The sequence below is a fragment of the Podarcis gaigeae genome, assembly GCF_964106915.1.
Source record: "Podarcis gaigeae genome assembly, chromosome: 1".
In the NCBI taxonomy this organism is placed as follows: Eukaryota; Metazoa; Chordata; class Lepidosauria; order Squamata; family Lacertidae; genus Podarcis; species Podarcis gaigeae.
This window is the reverse complement of record NC_139678.1, coordinates 34122511-34139927: the sequence shown is the minus strand read 5'-3', so window position 1 is coordinate 34139927 and position 17417 is coordinate 34122511. Positions and strand designations below refer to the sequence as shown.

The following is a 17417-nucleotide window of genomic DNA, read 5'->3' as shown; positions in this document are numbered from 1 at the left end:
AACAGTTATAATTTACTGATTACTGGTATTGCATAATTTTCTTTAACTGTTGCTCTGGATGCTTATGGAATTTACTACTTTAATTAAGAGAATAAATAACATAATTAGGATATTGACTGTTTCACATATGTATACATGATTTTATTTATTTACATATCTTGGTAATGACAATAAAGGAATTTTTTTTTCAAAAGAAAAGTATCATTTAGGTTATTACATTTATTTCCCACCTTTCCTTCAAAGAGCTCAAGGGGGTATACATAAGATTTTTCCTCCCATTCTGCAGCCCCCTCAACAAACCTGTTGTAGGTTAGTTAAAGAGAAAATGACTGGCCCCAAGTCACCCACTTCATGGCTAATGCATGATTTGAACCCTTGTCTCCTAAGTTTCCTTTATTACTTTAGAAAAAACCATCAAATATTATGAATAAAAGTCCTATTTCAAGCAGTATGAAAATAGCTTGTATTTGATTAGACACAGGTAACCTAATTTTGGTAATGCCTCAACAGAACACTACACACATTAAGAAAGGATTGCAACAATGTCCTGAAAATTAAACCTTCTAACTGAGATCGCAATTTAGAATTTTAACTCACACTATCCAGGGGGCTTGGACAGTGATGAAAAGCTCCATGTAGGAAACTATTTACGATTTTGCAGACACATTCTCCTTCACCATGCAGGTGAGTTGTTCTACTTGGCCTTTGGCTTGGAGCCAATTTGATTCCCTCCCTCTCTTTCTTTTTTCTTTTCCTTCTCCTCCTGCGATGAGGCTACATTTTAATATTCCATTATTTTAATGTTGTATTTTATTTTTGTTTTTAAGTTGTAATCATTCATCTTGTTTTTTATTATTGCTTGTAAGCCGCTCTGAGCCCGGCCTTGGCTGGGGAGGGCGGGGTATAATTAAAACATTATTATTATTATTATTATTATTATTACTCTCCTTTGTACTGTGATTCATATTCTTAAATACAGTTGTTTCTTGGAGGTTGAACGGAGTCCGCTCAACTTCCAAAATGTTTGGAAACCAAAGTGCGGCTTCTGATTGGCTGCAGGAAGGTCCTGCAGCCAATCGGAAGCTCCATTGGATGTTCGGCTTCCAAAAATAGTTCGCAAACAGGAACAGCCATTTCCGGGTTTGCGGCATTCGGGAGCCAAAACATTTGAGAACTAAGCTGTTTGAAAACCAAGGTACGACTGTACTGGGAACCTCTAAATGTAGCTATATATTTTAAACTATTAGTGCCATTTCAAACTATTAGGAACCCAGGTGGGGAGTACCTGACCTTTTCTTTTTCTATTTTGAGTCGCTCTCTCTCTTCTTTCTTCTTCAGCCTTTCTCCTTCCACAATCTTCTTAAGTTCTTCCTTCCTTTTTTCCTTATCTTCTCTTTCTTTCTTCTTGGATTCTATAGCAGTTGTCTTTTCTCTTTTCAATTTTTCTTTTTCAAAAGGTGGACAGGAGAACTAGAGTTGTATTATTCTTTTTAAATAAATTATTTATATAAACCACACTTCAAGATCAAGTTAATCAAATCTGGCTACCTGTGGGTGATGCCGTTACGTTCAAGGAAACAGCCCCAAACAGATATGCTATGACTACCATCCCAATCACAATTACTGGGAAGTAATTATAATTCTGGATGTAAGTGTATGTCAGAGGGATTTATTTCCAAGCTAATATGATGCCTGGCGTGCTCTGGTCCATGGGGTCACGAAGAGTCGGACACGACTAAATGACTAAACAACAACAATATGATGTGTTATGATTATATCCCACCTCTCAGGTAAAAACATAGTGTTCAATTCAGCTAGCACATAAATAAAAGACAGTAGTGATACAATAATGGGCGGGGGGGGGGGGGGAATAGTAAAGAGGAAAATCAGCAACTAGTTAAAACATGTATCATGGCATAAAATTACATAGACTAAAAAGAAAAAGAAAGCAGTCATAAGAGTGAAGGGGCTAAATGAACCTGTGGCAAAGAGTTCCACAACTGAGACACAGCTTCAGAAAAGCCCCTCTATTGAGAAAGGACTGCAACAGCTTCTTTCTTTGAAGGATAATACACTAAAAACTACAGCACTAGTTCTACAGAATCAACAAAAGCCAGCCCATTATGCATGTTTTTCATCTAAAAAAAAGCTTATTCATCGCATGAGCTTGTACTTACCCATGGCCCTCATATCGTCTTTTTCTTTTTGGAGTCTTGCCCTTTCTTTTGCTGCACTGCTTGCATTTCTAGGACTAAGCTGCTCTTTTGCAACAAAATCCTCCTGAAGACAAAAGGAGAAACTCATGAAAGGGCAATACCTGAAAAACGGAAATCTTTTAACAGCTTGGTGGAACATATATCGCCAAGTTAAAAGGTATATGATGAATGAATAAAACCAGAAATGTGTTTTATTTTGTGGCAATAGCAAGTTTTGACTACTGTCATTCCAAATGTAAACACCAGTTTAATCCAGCCTCACTGTATATGAGAGGCCAGGTTTCTAAGTCCCACCTGTGCCCATGGACTTTCAGGGCCTTGGTATAGAAATTATTATCTCTCAGAGTATTATATGGCCAACTGTGGAACAATTTTGACTTACCTAAGACAACTAATGGGAAATATGAAAAACACAGATAGCAAGGTACTTTGCAGTTTTGAATTGCTGTAGGATGCAATCCACTGCTGTTTCTTGTTGAAAAGCAGATTAAAAAGTACTACATTACTTACATGATCATCAGATGCCATCTTTGGAGGTCTCCTTCGCCGTCTGTTTGAAGGACTGAAGACAAAAGTGGGTGGATCATCAGGAAAGAGGTAGGAAAAATTCTGTTCTGCTATCTTGTATTTTGCAACTGATATTGCCTTGTAGAGAAAGATGGGGAAAGATTGTTGAGAAGGCTGCCTGCTCTTGCATGTACACACTGGCTAACAAGCTACTGTTTTAGAGACACCATTAGCCATTATTTCCTAATCAACACCACAGGAATGAGGTATCTGTAGTAAACGGAACACTCTTTAGTAAGCATCACTGAAATAAATTAATCATGAGTGAATTTGGGGTGGAGAACTATCTTCTTTTTCTGTGTCCTTTTAACACAAATGCAATGAAAAATACACCACCATTGTCTCAAATCAGATTCCAATTTATACGAAACCATAGTAGCATTGCACAATAGTTGGAAAACAAGTTTGGGCTAATAAATAAAAGAAGTACTTGCTACTACCACTAGAGACTTTTTTAAAATGAGTTTTTCTCATCTCTGAAGTATAGTGCCTGAACACCTTGAGGCTGATTCATATAAAAACAGCTTGGGCTCATGCACTCCTAGTGTGCTCTCATGCCCTACTGACAACAAGCTATCGTTTACCTAAAACCTGGGCCAGACAAGGACAGTATAGTACAGTATATGTAGGTCTGATGACAGCCAAACCTTAGTTTACCATTTCATGAAAACTGTAATTATATACTTATTTGATTTAAAAAAATCAAGGTGGTTCTCAATATTAAAGAACAGCTAAAAACAAACAATAAAGCAATAATTAATGGTAGCATCAAACTACACAAACACGATAAAACAACAACTAAACTGGGTATCAAACTAATTTCACTGCCCATAATGTGATCAAAGTACAGTCTTGCTTCAACTTGTTTAATAATTTTGATTACCTTAATTTTAACAATGCCATCATACGATTCACAGTGTTGCTTCAAAAAGAGCTTCAGTCTGTCACGAGAAAATAGATGTTTCCTCCGGCTATAGTAGGCCAAAAAGAAAAGGAACATGCATCAATATCAAAGATGATTCCCAACTGAACTGGCACACTAAAATAGTTCCTAAATTTAGTTTTCAAGAGGAAACTATTCTATCAAGTATTTTTTTCACGAACTCCTGTTCCTGGCAATTCTAATTAAGTAATATAAATACCAAATCATTCCTGAAATAGAGTCAAGATTAACCAAGTGCTCTTACAGTACTATAATCCAGAGATTGCTAACCCAGTATCTGCAGGCGCCAGGTTTGTGGTCCTTGTGTATTTTTTTTATTTTTGGTGGGGCGAATGGGAATGTTTTGGAGGGAGGTTTTTCTTTTGTTTTGAATGGCAGACATTGCGTTCTGGCCCCCTGCGAGCATAAGTGAAATCTGCATAAATGGGGGGCACCCTGCTGCGCCTCCAGCTCTTGAGGAGACCTTCTCTGGAGTTCAAAGGGGATGTCCTCTTCAGGCTCTAGGAAGGAACTCCTTGTGAGTCAGAGGCTTGAGGCTAATCAGCTGACCCCACACACCAGCTGAGCAGCCTCAACTAGCCTCCATTGGGAAAGCCTAGCAGCAGTGTCTCAGATGTTAGCCAAGAGGCTGAAGAGACTCAGTAAAACCCAGCTGCGACTCCAGCTCACAAGGAGACCCTCCCCGAACCCTTCAGGCTCCAGGGAGGGTCTCCTCGCGAGCTGGAGGAGCAGGAGGGCTTTGCTGATGCTCTTCAGGTCTCTCCCCCCACTTCCGGGTTTCCAGGGCTGTGCATACATGCAGTCACATGTGAACTGAACTGAGCAGATGGGGGGATGCCTGTACATGATCGAGACCTTGGGATGAGAGAGTGGGAGATAGGTATGCATGTGTGTGTGAAAGAGAGAGATGGATGGATGGTCTATGAGAGGAGAGATGTATGTGCTGTGTGTAAGAGGTGTGTGTTTATATGTGTTGGCCTATGAGAGGTGCACTTTGGCAAAGGGAGAGGAAGAGATGTATGTGTGCCTGTGGTCTGTATGTGTACGGTGAGTGTGTATGCGTGCAGGGAGAGTAAGTTCAAGGATTACAACCTTGGTTTAGGGTTGGCTTTGGGTATTTGTGCCTTTAACAGCTGTGTAGCTGGCCAACACTGAACAGGTTAAGCCTTTTCCACTATGAAAATACAATTATGAGAAAAGGCTCACCCATTCACATTCTGCCTGTCAGACATTTTAGTATGTGTGTAGCCACTGGTTTATTTTTGAGCTATCCACTCAACATTGCTCCTCATATGCATATAGGGCAGTAGGACCATAGCCTTCAATGCTTACCATATCTGAGATGCTTTCACTGTAACAGATTCATACAATTGTTTCTTAATAGGCTTCACTTTGTACTTGAACAAGGAGGGTTCAGTTATGGCTTTTTCCTTCCTAAAAACAAATATCAATTAATTTCCTCTCTCTGAACAGAAACATTTCTAAATGTGCACCATTTCAATGAATTAACTCCTTCAAACTACAAGAAATTATGTAGTTAAATGTAATTAAAATGTACAAAACATAATCTCATATAAAGAGTTTGAATATAATTAGTATTTTTAAAACCAAATGGTTGCCCCTAAACAACAGGAAAAATATTTAATTGTATTAATTTTAACACAGACACAGCATTCCAGGCTTATATGCTGACCTGCTCCTACAAATGCACATAACTCAGGTGACCTCTCAGATTCTGGAATGTTGTAATTCCATTCCATTATTGGCAAAATGGCTGCATAGAGGTTTTACATTAAGCAACTATTCTAATCCAGTTTTTGTAACCTTTTAAAACTATCCATATTTTCCAAATATAAAACTAATCTTTTACCCATTTTGTGCAGAACTGGTATCCAAGTCTGAATCATCACTATCACTAATTACAATAGTGACTCCATCGGAATTGTTAACGTGGCCATTAGCCATTCCATTTTGATGCACTGGTGCTTTAACTTCCACAATCTTACACTGCAGTCTGAAACAAAGCAAACATAAGAACATACCATTTTTTTAGTGCAAAAAGATTTACTGAAAAATATACCTAAAAGTAGTTTGCAATCCAATATCATTTTATACTAACAGACAGATAAAAAGTGGGAAGAATGTTTCAAGAGCAGAGTCAAATGTAAAGTATGTGCTCATTCCTTCTAATCCTTGGATAGTCTGTGAACTTAAAATCAGCTTTACTTTATCTATGTTCTTATCACATATCCATGTAGTTCCATAATTTATTATGGGATGCAAACAGAGGTTTTCATGGGAAGAAAAACAGTCACTAGTGATATTCTGCAAATGCATAAGTGCTAGTGTAAGTTTGTGTGGTGCTATAATAGGTGGGTATTACAGCCGTTCTCATGCCTTTTGTAAGCCCCTGAAAAGGCAAAAGTCTTAATTTGTTTTCACTTTCCTTATGCAAAGACTATTTGCATGAAGCAAGACTATCTACATGAAGAACAGTACTCTGAAATGAAAACCAATGCAAGAGTAGGGAGAATTTCCACATATGAGTCTTCAGCACATTGCAAGTATGAAAGTACATTTGCTATATACAGTAATATATTTACCCTATTGAGAATGTCCTATTACAGCAGTCATATGAAATTATCTGTTTTGGTTTTCAGCATTAATCACAAAGCCTCTTGTTTTATCCAGATAAGAAAACATCTTAAAATGTCTGTTATGTTACTGAGAAACTAGATATTAAACACAAGAAAGTGGGAAAATAAAAGGTTCTATGTTGTCTGTGTATCTACACTAGCAAAAAAGATTATCCTTTATTACAGTTGATGACCCAAATAAACAAGGATAACATGACTGTTGTCTAATCTCGTCTTAATAATGGCCCGTTTGCTTCCTGACACATTGTAAGCCTCCATTTTTTGTGAGCATGTCACCTAATGAAGACAACCATTAAATTGTTCAATGCAAAAGGAAAATATGCAATTAACACCTCTTGTCGTAGATGTTACACTTACATACGTATTGCTATTGCTGAAAAGTACAGGACAGGCCTTGCCAACTGTATAATAGACCAGACTACGTTTAGCATATTAGGGTTCATTGCATTAAAACAGCTGTGTTTGTTAGTTCAGTTGATTCAATTCAGCTGCATTCTGTGTAGACTAGTACAAGGACATAGGGGATGGGAGGTAAGATGCCAGAAAGGGATGAGAGAGGACAACCTATTAGCTTAGGAGGAGTGGGGAGAATGTGCCAGCAATAGCTTAGTTTCGACCCATATTATAACGAGCCATAAGCCAAGAACAAACCTTGGTGAGCACTTGAAGACAGAACTTCCACGTTTCAAGGATTAATTTTTGGTTTCATCCAGCATAATTCACAAGTTGATTCCAGTTTGAAATTAATCAGTTGTATACCTGAAGTTCCTGATATCCTACGAATGGCTAGAAGATCAGGGACAAGGTATGGGCTCCTTCTACTCTCCCTTTCCTCATGTGTGAATTTCTCCTTCCCAATTATGGTTTCATTTAGCCATGGGCTGGCATTATAGCTGAATAGCCCCAGTTATCACTAAAACCATGTTTGCTTTATTAATTATATTTTGAAATTAATATTTGAAGTGGGTTTCCAGATTATTTTTAAAAGGAAATTAAGTTAGTGCTGATGCAGACATAATGTTTGGGACACAGAGGGGAGGAGGGAGTTCAAATCTGTTATATATTCCAATAACAGTTATTTAAACATGGTGAGCATCTCATGCATCTGCATTGAGGCCATTGGTTTTTAAATGATTGAAAACACAGCAAAATAAAGCATTCATTATCATGCAGGCAGTGTGCTTTTTAATTAGATTTATACCCCACCCATTCTATACATAAAGAATAATGCTTTGTATCTCAGAAACCCTTAATCTGTCAGTCAAAATCTTCCAGATAAGGAAAAAAGGAACTGGGTTGAAGAATCTGATCTAGCTACAAATTTAACCACAGATTCTAGCTGTGTGACCAGCCAAAGCTACTTAAAATGAAGCTGTTCACAAGATAACCCTAGATTTTGTTTTCTTTTTACAAGAGCCATAAATATATATCTCAAAACTGGCAAATATAAGAAATACTTACCTTTCGCCATTATTCCTAAGTACTGCAACAATTTCACCAACAAAATAACGGTCCTTGACATAAGCAAAGATGTCATCACAAACTTCATGAAGTCGTGAGCGCTGAGTGAGGGTAGCTAAGTATAGAACTGGAACAATAAGTGGCTCTGGAAAGTTCTGGAGATTTTGTAGGGCTTTCTTTTCTGATTCTAGTGCTTCTTGATAGGTGAGTCCAGGTTTACCAGTAACAGCACAACTCCACACAAGGCTATTACACAGAATGGTTCGTTCAAAAAAGTCACTGCAACAGAGAAAGTTAAAATAACTGAACATGTCAAATACATTTTTAAGTATAGGTAACCCCCACTTTGCACGGGGTTGCATTCCAGGTCATCACACGTTCTGTGAAATCACATGTAATTGGAAAAGTCTGCAAACACCCTGCTCTGCCCCGCTCCTGGTTTCAAAACTTGACCTTGATGCCAACAGTGCCTTAAAGCCACTTTCTCTCTCATATATTGGTCTTCGAATAGAATACTGTACCTCATGTTTTGGGGAGATATAATCTCATTTGAGTTTAAATAAAATCAAATCCAGACCGAACATGTCTTATGCGGGACACAGATTATGTGGTACAACTGTGACAAAACCTCAGATTTTACCTGATTCATCATAGAATTCTGTTCTTATCACACTAATCTCCTATTCACTTGCTCAAATGTGAGCTTGATTTGGGAGGCAGGTCTGGAGATGTGGGAGTCCACAAGCATTTTTTCTTCATCTGTACTGGTACCGTCCTAAGGTTACCAATTTTACTTTGTCTCCTTCTATATCAGTTTCACTCATTTCATTTTCTTTTCAAAGGGAGCACAATCCTATCAGAGACACAGGTAAGTATGACCCGAACCCATTTAGCATGGACCCATGATTGCCATGAAGCAATGAAATACTGAGCCACTTCCAACAGGGAATGTTGAAGTTCCCAGCAATATCACCCTGGCTATCTTAAATAAGGAGACTGCTTAACAATGGTAAGGACTATACACCAACAGAATTCCTATCCTGAACACCCACCATAAAAAAAAACACATGCTCAAAACTATAATTAAATGAATAATGAAAACTGTAATGTTGAATGAGGCACCTGGGTATGGGAATGGAATCACTATAGCCCACTAGGCCACCTGCTACTGTTTGGAAAAACTGGCAGACAAAAGCTGGGAAAGATTTACATACAGCCAGGTCTTTGTAATATATGCCAGGTCAGCATGCTCATCCAGGATTAAATTCTGGATGGCAGCTGTCTTCCCATTAACTGAACTAGCATTCAGCTGCAAGACTTTCAACCAGGGGGACTGTCAACAAAGCAACCAAGATTCAATTGGTCTAGAGATACTAATAATAAGATTATGATTTTAATGATTGGTTGCTGGGCTACAGTCCATCTTATGGACAACTACTAAATACGGCACTTTATGGGTTCAATGAACTTCTTAGGTGGCAAAGAGTTGATACTACTAAGATGAAAGTTTTGCCACTCTCTTCTAACTGAATAAGGAGTGGGGGAAATGCCAAATCTTCTGGTGCTACCGAAGTGTTTTATAGTAGTATAAAAATTCCTGAAACTTTAATTTAGCAGAATTTGTGGATTTGTTGTGTGGATAGTACTGTATCTTACGACTTCTATTAATTAGTTTTTTAGGCTGTTTTTAGGCAAATACCTGTCCAAAGCAGCTTACAATAAAATAGACATATATATAAAAACTTTAAAAAGCACTACAAGGAAAAACTGAATCAGTCTATCACCCAGCTAATGAGATTCATGCAGGTTTGCAATCACTGTAACAGAAACAGTAACCTGGTAAAGCATGCATGTTCCATGGTTTCCTTGTACCACAGAACATGGTGTCTCTCCAAACCTGACAGCCAGCATCATATAATGGAAACTGTTGGACTTAGCCCAAAATACCTGGCCCGAAACCCTGATTAATCTGGAGTAGCCACTTTATCTCCACCTCACTGAGCTGTTGCAAGTATATAATTGCAACACTATATATATATGCATGCAAATTTGATAAATCAGAAACGTAAGACCAGTTCTTATATAATGGTAACTGACGATTTTGCTTCTTTCCACAAGCACGCAGCCAGGGATAACAAACCATGATCCCTGGGTTAAGTATTATGTCCAAACCAGGGCCTATGGATGTTTTACTCAAATTAACCATAGTCAATAAGCCAAGAATGAACCTTGGTGATAGGTTGTAGTTTGATGGAAGCAAAACCACAATCCCCAATTGTGTGGGAATGTGTCTCATAAATGCATAACTGCAATTTTAGTTTTTTAATCTTTATACTATTTTGCAAGTTGCTTTGGAATACATTTTGTTAAGAAAAGCATTAAGGACAATTAATAATGACAACAACAATAATAATGACAATAATAATAATAATAGCAACAATATATTGGCTGTGGAAAAGGGAAGATCCCTTTTCTATGTGTAGCCTATTAGTAAAAAACAGAAACACAAAAAACTGTTTGGCCCACTACAGTTCCACACTGTTCATGGAGGAAGAGACTTTCCATTCCCTGTGGCTAACACAGATGAGTGGTTGCCTGCTTGCCCCAGAACACTCATTTGCCTACATGGAATTGCCGTACTTGCTACCTCTGACTACCAGATAAATTGTTAAATACAAGAATGCATTAAGAGCATCCTGTATTTTACAAACTTACATATCCTTATCTAAGTATATGTAAAATCAGTCCAATTCTTAAAATAATGTAAGATTTCTTCTCTTGCTACTACATTTCTAAATGGAAGAATTTGATAGGAATTTTCTTGCCCCCAGATCCCTTCTCACATCTCCAACAAATGGAGGTCTAGCAAATGGTTTCTTCAATGCTGAGCGAAAGGAACTCTGCACATGCTCTTATGTACATGTTATCAGTTCCTGGGACAACACTGAGAATTTTTGCACCCTATTGATGTCAGTAGAAGAATTGTGCATAGCTCACCTCTCCAGCTAATTTTTTTGGGAATTCAAAGTGCTCAACTTTGGCTGGATTATACATAAAGTGTTGTGAATAAAGGGGAAGGATGAAAAACATATTCCAGCTTCTTAGCTATCAGAGTTCTGGATGAAAACTTTTGTCCTGAATAACTTTTTCTCCTTCCTAATATTACATTTAATATGTAAAGTTCACATATTCTCTTCATACCTATGCCAATACTTAAGAAAAAGGATAAACTAATGAAGTTTATAAATATATTTTAAATTTAAGCTAATTGAATACTACATGCAATTACTATTCACATCATCTCCTGGGGAAACAGTCCTGTGAAAAGCTATTATAGAAGGCTCCTCTAAACTGGGAAATACGTAATTCTTATTTTCATTAAAATCTCACCCAAAAGTAGTGCTGATGTACTGAGCTTTATTTCATTAACAAACTAGACTAGTACTTTTAGCTAATTAATTAATAGCCTGGCATTACAGAGAATACCTTGTGGACCAACTGTCGTCCTCTTTCATTTTTAAAACCGAACAAGCCAGAGTGAAAGCCACAAAATCAATGGAACTCTTAATGCATGGCAATAAAGCACAATACTGAGATACACAGCTTTAGCTAAACCAGCACATTCAAATGCGTCATCACTTTCCCTTGAATACGCTCAACTATTGTACTTGCCCGCGTTAGAAGAACCCTGACAGATACTACGGAAACAGAATTATCACCCCATTTGGAGCTTCAGAAACAGGTGGCGACGAGTCCTACTCGCCCGGGTGGAAGTTTAGGGTACTAAAACGCCTAGCGTGTCGAAAAGAGGGCGAAGGGGGGAGGTTTCAAAAGAGGTTTGAGGGGGGTCGGGCGCTTTTAAACAGATAAAAACCCGGCTCAGTTGCACTATGAAAGGAGACGGCAGGAGGGGCTGTCGATGTTTTGAACTCCAACCCAACGGAGACGCATTTGGGAGCGGGAGGGCGGCTACAGTAGGCGGCGCGTTTATTCCCCGTCCTGCCAGCTGCTGGGAAAACAATAGTGTGCGCGCGGGGCGGTTAGCAGCGCCCGTCCGGAGGCTCCCCTTCGCGCCCACCCCAAAGCAGGGTCTATACGACGCGGCCGGCCGTTGATTCTGTGTGGCGGTTTCCGCGCTCGGATTCAGTCAAACGCGCCAAGTCGCTTCCACAAACCGGAGGCAAATGAGAGCACCTTACGAAAGGCCTAGTGGAAGTGGAAGCCGCTTTGACATGCGGCGGGAGTAGGTCTCGGGATACCAGAAGGACAGAGGCGGCGGGGAGGGACCAGGACCCCCCCCACCGCTTGCCACAAACTTTTATTCCTCCTCTCCCCCCCCCCCCCGTCCTGAGGGGAGACACAAGAGCGCGCGCTGAAGGACAGCGGGCAGGACCTGGCTCGAAGCCCCCTCCTCCCGAGGAAGAGGGGTGGTCAGGGGGTTTCCCCGACCTTTCGGAGGGGGATTCCCTCCCCACCCTCTTCTTTTCCCAGGCCAGGTGTCAGCCATTTCCCGCCGCCTCCGCCGCGCTTTCCTGTTCAAATCAGCCCGCCAGAGCCCACGAGGAAATGGGGGGGGGGGAAAGAGAGAGACTTACTCGTAGTTCCTGAAAATCTCGTTGGTGACCTTGCAGTAGAAGACGTGCTCGTCCGGCCGAAGGTCAGCGGGGGGCTTCTCCCTCACGAAGGGCTTTCGGTGTAAGAGTGGCATCGCCCGGGTCCCGTTTCTAAGTGGAGTATATGAGGAGTAGCGGGGGGGGGGGGGAGAGAAAGGAGGGCGTCAGGTCGAGGCGAAGAGGAGCGGCGAAAGCAGCAGCAGTAGCAGCCCGAAGACGGTTCCTTTTGTGTGCGTGCGCCTGACACGCCGCTTCCTCGCCTGGGACTGAGCGAGCTCTGTGTGCGCAAGGGAGAGAGCGAGAGCGGATCCTTCCTTTCCTCCCCCGCTTCTCTCTCTCCCCCCCCCTCCCCTAGGCCGCCTCACAATGGGGCCATGACGCCGAACAGCAGGCGGCGGCGGCGGCAACGACTACTCCCTCCTCCTCCTGCTGCTACTACTACTACTCCCCCCCTTCCTCCTCCGCCGCCACACAACGTGCTCGACCGACCCGGGGATTCCCCTCCCCCGGTGTCTAAGGCCTCCCTGGACTCACCGCCTCCCCCCCCCCCGCTCCGCCCACGGGGGTCGCCCTCTGACCGGCCCGGCGCGCTGTTCTGCGCACCTCCTTCCGCTCTCTCTCCAAAATACCAAGCAAACAGGGAAGAGAAGGAGGGCAAGTCTTTTTGATCGCTTATCTGCTTTCCCGGCCAGCTTCTGTCGGGACTCTCTCCTCTCTCCCCCCCCCCCCTTTCCTCTCTCTTTCTCACACACACCCCGTCTGATCTGATGTTTAATGAGGGATCCCCTCCAGCTGAGAGGCTGTTAGATGAGCCTTCCCTTCCTGCTGTCAGGATGTACACGAGAGTGCCTTCCCCCCCCTCCCCATCCTCCTCCCCTGTCTTCCCGGAAAGGTCTGTAAGGCAAATTGACCCTCCTGAGACAGGAGGCTGCACCATCTCCTCCTACCTGATTAGTAACTCGCTTGCCCCTTCCGCCCGGCTGGTATCTGATGAGTCTCCCCTCTTTTATTTCTGCCCCCCACCAACCCCGCTCCTCGGAAGTTTTTGATCTACTACTTCAGCTCTCAATGAGGAAGAGCTGTTGGGAGGAGCTTTCGACTTCTTTCCCCTACATCTTTATTGGCCGATCACCGCCTTTCCAGCTTGTGACACGCAGGAAGACACAGAGCTACATTATTAATTAATGGTTGAGGCGCTCATCCTCCATTTTTGAATTAGCAGCCCCAAAGCTCAGTGGCGTGTGTCGAGGCTCTTAGAGGCCTAGCCTGGTCATTAGGACTCCTCGTTAACCCTGGTACCCAAGGAGCAGGTTGGATAAGGTTTGTTGGTTTCCTAGTAAAAGATACTTGGAAGCTAAAATAATACGTGATCATTGCATTCTAAGAAGAAAATCAAGTATCTAATAGAGAATGTACATACAGAATGCTGTTTCTGTTCATGGTTAAACACCATCATGTATTTCTAACAAATTAAGGGATAATCTCAAGCAAGGCCAGGTCCTTAACGTGGGTCACAGGTTTTTAGGCATGCTATACGTCTGGACATACCCAGTATTCAGCCCTCGTAAACAACGTCTGCAGAAATGTCAAGGAAAATCCAGGCATATGGCAGCCTATGTCTGTAGATCTTGTAAAAAACAACTGGGCAAAACAAAAAAAAAAGTTCAAGAACTTGGACACACCCCCCCAAAAAGCCCATCAACTTTGCTTTTTTAAAGAAAGTGCAGAACTTTTGTGTCTGGGTTTTCCACTTTTTGAAATATGGCAAGCCTATTTTGAGCACTGATGTTGGACTTTTTTTCCAGTGTTGTGAGGATTCATCAACTAGCTACATATACACAGATTATTCCATGACAATTGTTTCATATTCAAATCCACAATAAATGCTCTCTTATCCCAAGCCATGTTCACAAAGGTTACTTTAATAAGCCCATAACACATATATTTCTTACAGTGCTTGCACACAGTTTATTGTGAACTTGATGCTGCTCCTGAATGAAAGTTTTTCACAGTGTACTTATCAAAACACCACCCTGTGTCTTCCCCTTGCCTGTTCAATCCAGTTTTACCATTTTGGGTAGGTGGGTGTGACTGTATTTTCCACAGAAACACTACATCTGAATTAAATGAAATAATGTAAGACAGTACTTGGATGAGAACTATATTGCATGCAGGATCAACCCCAAGTCCCTTATTCACACGTAAAAAGAGTTAAAATAGGGAAGGAGTAATACATACACATTGTATTTCCAGAGTTCTTGTTCAGAAGATAAGAGTTTTGGTTTTAAAACACTCATATCTTAAAAGAATGTCCTCTTATACATAAATCTGATTGAACAATTAAAATTAATTCATACCAACTTACCATTTGTCATGTAAATGCAACCATTTAAAACAAATTGTAATTGCTGGTGTTGATGAGACCACATTACAATGATACTTAAAACTCAGCACTGGCCTATTAGCTGTCAGGCCCAATCAATGGTGTACAGATGTACAAAGCTTTGTATGACTCGAGCCCAAATACCTAAAGGAGTGTCTTCCCAATAACTACCAACCCTGCTTTAAGACTGGTGAGAGAGCCAGTGTGGTGTAGTGGTTAGGAGCGGTAGACTCGTAATCTGGGGAACCGGGTTCGCGTCTCCGCTCCTCCACATGCAGCTGCTGGGTGACCTTGGGCTAGTCACACTTCTTTGAAGTCTCTCAGCCCCACTCACCTCACAGAGTGTTTGTTGTGGGGGAGGAAGGGAAAGGAGAATGTTAGCTGCTTTGGGTAGTGATAAAGCGGGATATCAAATCCAAACTCTTCTTCCTGCTCATTGTTCAGTTGGTAAGCATGGCCTGTGAGATGACGACTGAGCAGGGCTTCTCGGGGGCAGCCCCCATTTGTGGAACTCCCTTCAAGGTGATGCTTAGTTGTCTTCCACCTTGACAAAAATGAGGTGCAAACTTAAGAGAGGTTATTGGCACCTGTCTGTCTTGGGAGACAATGGACGTATGTGCCTTTGAGAATGAGGTCTAACTGTTGGAAGGTTGCAGCACTGATGCAGAAAGAGACATGTTTTGTTACAGCTGGGGGCAGATAAAGGTGTCCAGCTGTACTGCTGCAGATGCACCATGGCACTCTTCCCAGTGGTCATTCCTCCTCTGGTCACTGCTATGGATACGTGACTTGTCTGCCTGTCTCCAGGCACTGTGGTCATCCTCAAGGGATTCCCACATGGTAGGGTTGATGTCATGTTTGCAGACATCTTTGTAACGCAGCACTGGTCTGCCAATTGGCCTGGTGCCAGAAGCCAGCTCCCTGAAGAGCACATCCTTGGGGATCCTGCAAGCTTCCATTCTGTGGGCATGACCAAGCCAGCCGCTTTTGGAACAAATGGAATGAAGAATAACTGTTAAAAGTTTTATTGTCTACTATATGATATTTTAATTGTCGGTGTGGATTTATCGGTGTTTTAACTATTGTTTTACTGTATTTATTATAATTTATGGTGGTTGTTAGCCACCCCAAACTCCTGGAGGAGAAAACAGGACCTAACAATAACTAAATATTCACCAAGTAGTAAGCACTATGGATGCCAGGTGGTGAGATGTTACTTTTGAATCAATGGGATTAGACTTGGGCTATCAGAGCACTGGTATCAGTCCCAAAAAACCATCCCTCTCCTCATCCCAGGTCTTACAATTGATTCTTTATCCAGTTCATATGCTTAGGTCAGTTTCTGTTTTTCTTTTAAAATCGCAAATTGTATTCCTTTCAGTCCTCACCCTGCAAGTAGGTCTAGGTATGGCTTTTCAGTAGCTTATTGGTATTTCAGTAGCCAGTGTTGTGTAATGGTTAGAGTGCTGGACTACGACCTGGGAGAGACTAGGGTTCAAATCCCCACTCAGCCATAAAGCTCACTGGGTGACCTTGGGCCAGTCATCATCTATAATCCTAACCTACCTCACAGGGTTGTTGTGAGGGTGAAATGGGGAGGAGGAGAACCATGTACACCACACTGAGCTGCTTGGAAGAAAAGGTGGTGAATAAATGGAACTAAACAAATAAATCATCAGGCTTATTCAATGGAATTTTACTTAAAGCTAGTCTAATGATCCATTAAAGAAATATTTATTTTTCTGCATCTTTATAAGGTTATGCCAGAAAGGGTTACTTCTTTACTTGGTACAACAGTGCAGCCAATTCCAATGTTAAAATTTAAACAGTTTAAAACCCAAGTATTTAATTTTTGTCTGTTCCACTGAAATGGATTCAAAGTACCGGTAAATGGGCTCTTGGTGGTAGCACAATTATAACAATGCAATCTAACAGTGGGCCACACCCGTGTTGATTGGATCTTGTATTCACTTTACATACTGCTCAGAGGCCTTATGGCTTTTCACTATGGAGACCACTTCATGTAGCTGATGAAGTGAGTTCTGGCCCATAAAGGCTTATATAGCAATAAATTTGCTAAAATACAGAACAGTTTTTATAGTGTTTTCTGCAACACACTAACACAGCTGGGATCCTAAATATACACAGGTCAACTTCAAATATGCAATTTCTGCAATCGTTCATATGCAGCACTTGAGACATTTTATTTACAATGATGCCTTAAATGAGAATTTTGTTGTGCCTAATTGCACAGGCTGGGTTGTTTATAGATGAAAGCCCTGGTCATACAAATAGGGTGGGGGAATAAAGTCTTCAATCTGAACAGTTAGTTGCAAGTTCCTTGCTGCAGCAAAACTATGGGCCTCAAACTGCCTTGAAGTGGTTTCAAAACAGTGGGTTTGTAATCACATAAAGTTACAATTCTGTGCACACTTGCTTGGAACTAAACACCCTTTCCCCTCAAAATACATACTGGTAATAAAGAGCTTGAATATGAAACTGCAGGCAGTGTTGTGTTCTGCAAAACTATGGTCTGATGATTAAACAGTTAAAAAAACCAAAAACAGCACAGTATTT

At 41.2% G+C, this 17417-nt stretch overlaps 1 protein-coding gene across 11 annotated transcripts in view; it reads right to left on the bottom strand.

Annotated features, from left to right (window-relative positions):
• Nucleotides 1-13804, bottom strand: part of BAZ1A (bromodomain adjacent to zinc finger domain 1A) — a 44067-nt gene extending 30263 nt beyond the window's left edge. For 2 of the 11 annotated variants that reach the window (XM_083740832.1, XM_083740838.1), the window contains exons 1-9: nt 13405-13800; nt 12440-12568; nt 7845-8123; nt 5597-5740; nt 5059-5160; nt 3667-3754; nt 2727-2861; nt 2178-2280; nt 1291-1445 (exon numbers count right to left, since the gene is read on the bottom strand). In XM_083740832.1, the coding sequence (XP_083596958.1) occupies nt 1291-1445; nt 2178-2280; nt 2727-2861; nt 3667-3754; nt 5059-5160; nt 5597-5740; nt 7845-8123; nt 12440-12552 (1119 nt within the window). In that variant the 5' untranslated portion in view covers nt 12553-12568; nt 13405-13800. Of the gene's footprint in view, nt 1-1290; nt 1446-2177; nt 2281-2726; nt 2862-3666; nt 3755-5058; nt 5161-5596; nt 5741-7844; nt 8124-10669; nt 10688-12439; nt 12569-12991; nt 13150-13211; nt 13301-13404 lie in introns of those variants that run through there. The other 9 variants (XM_083740837.1, XM_083740839.1, XM_083740840.1 and 6 more) reach the window with 8 other exon arrangements.
• Nucleotides 13805-17417: the final 3613 nt, after the last annotated feature.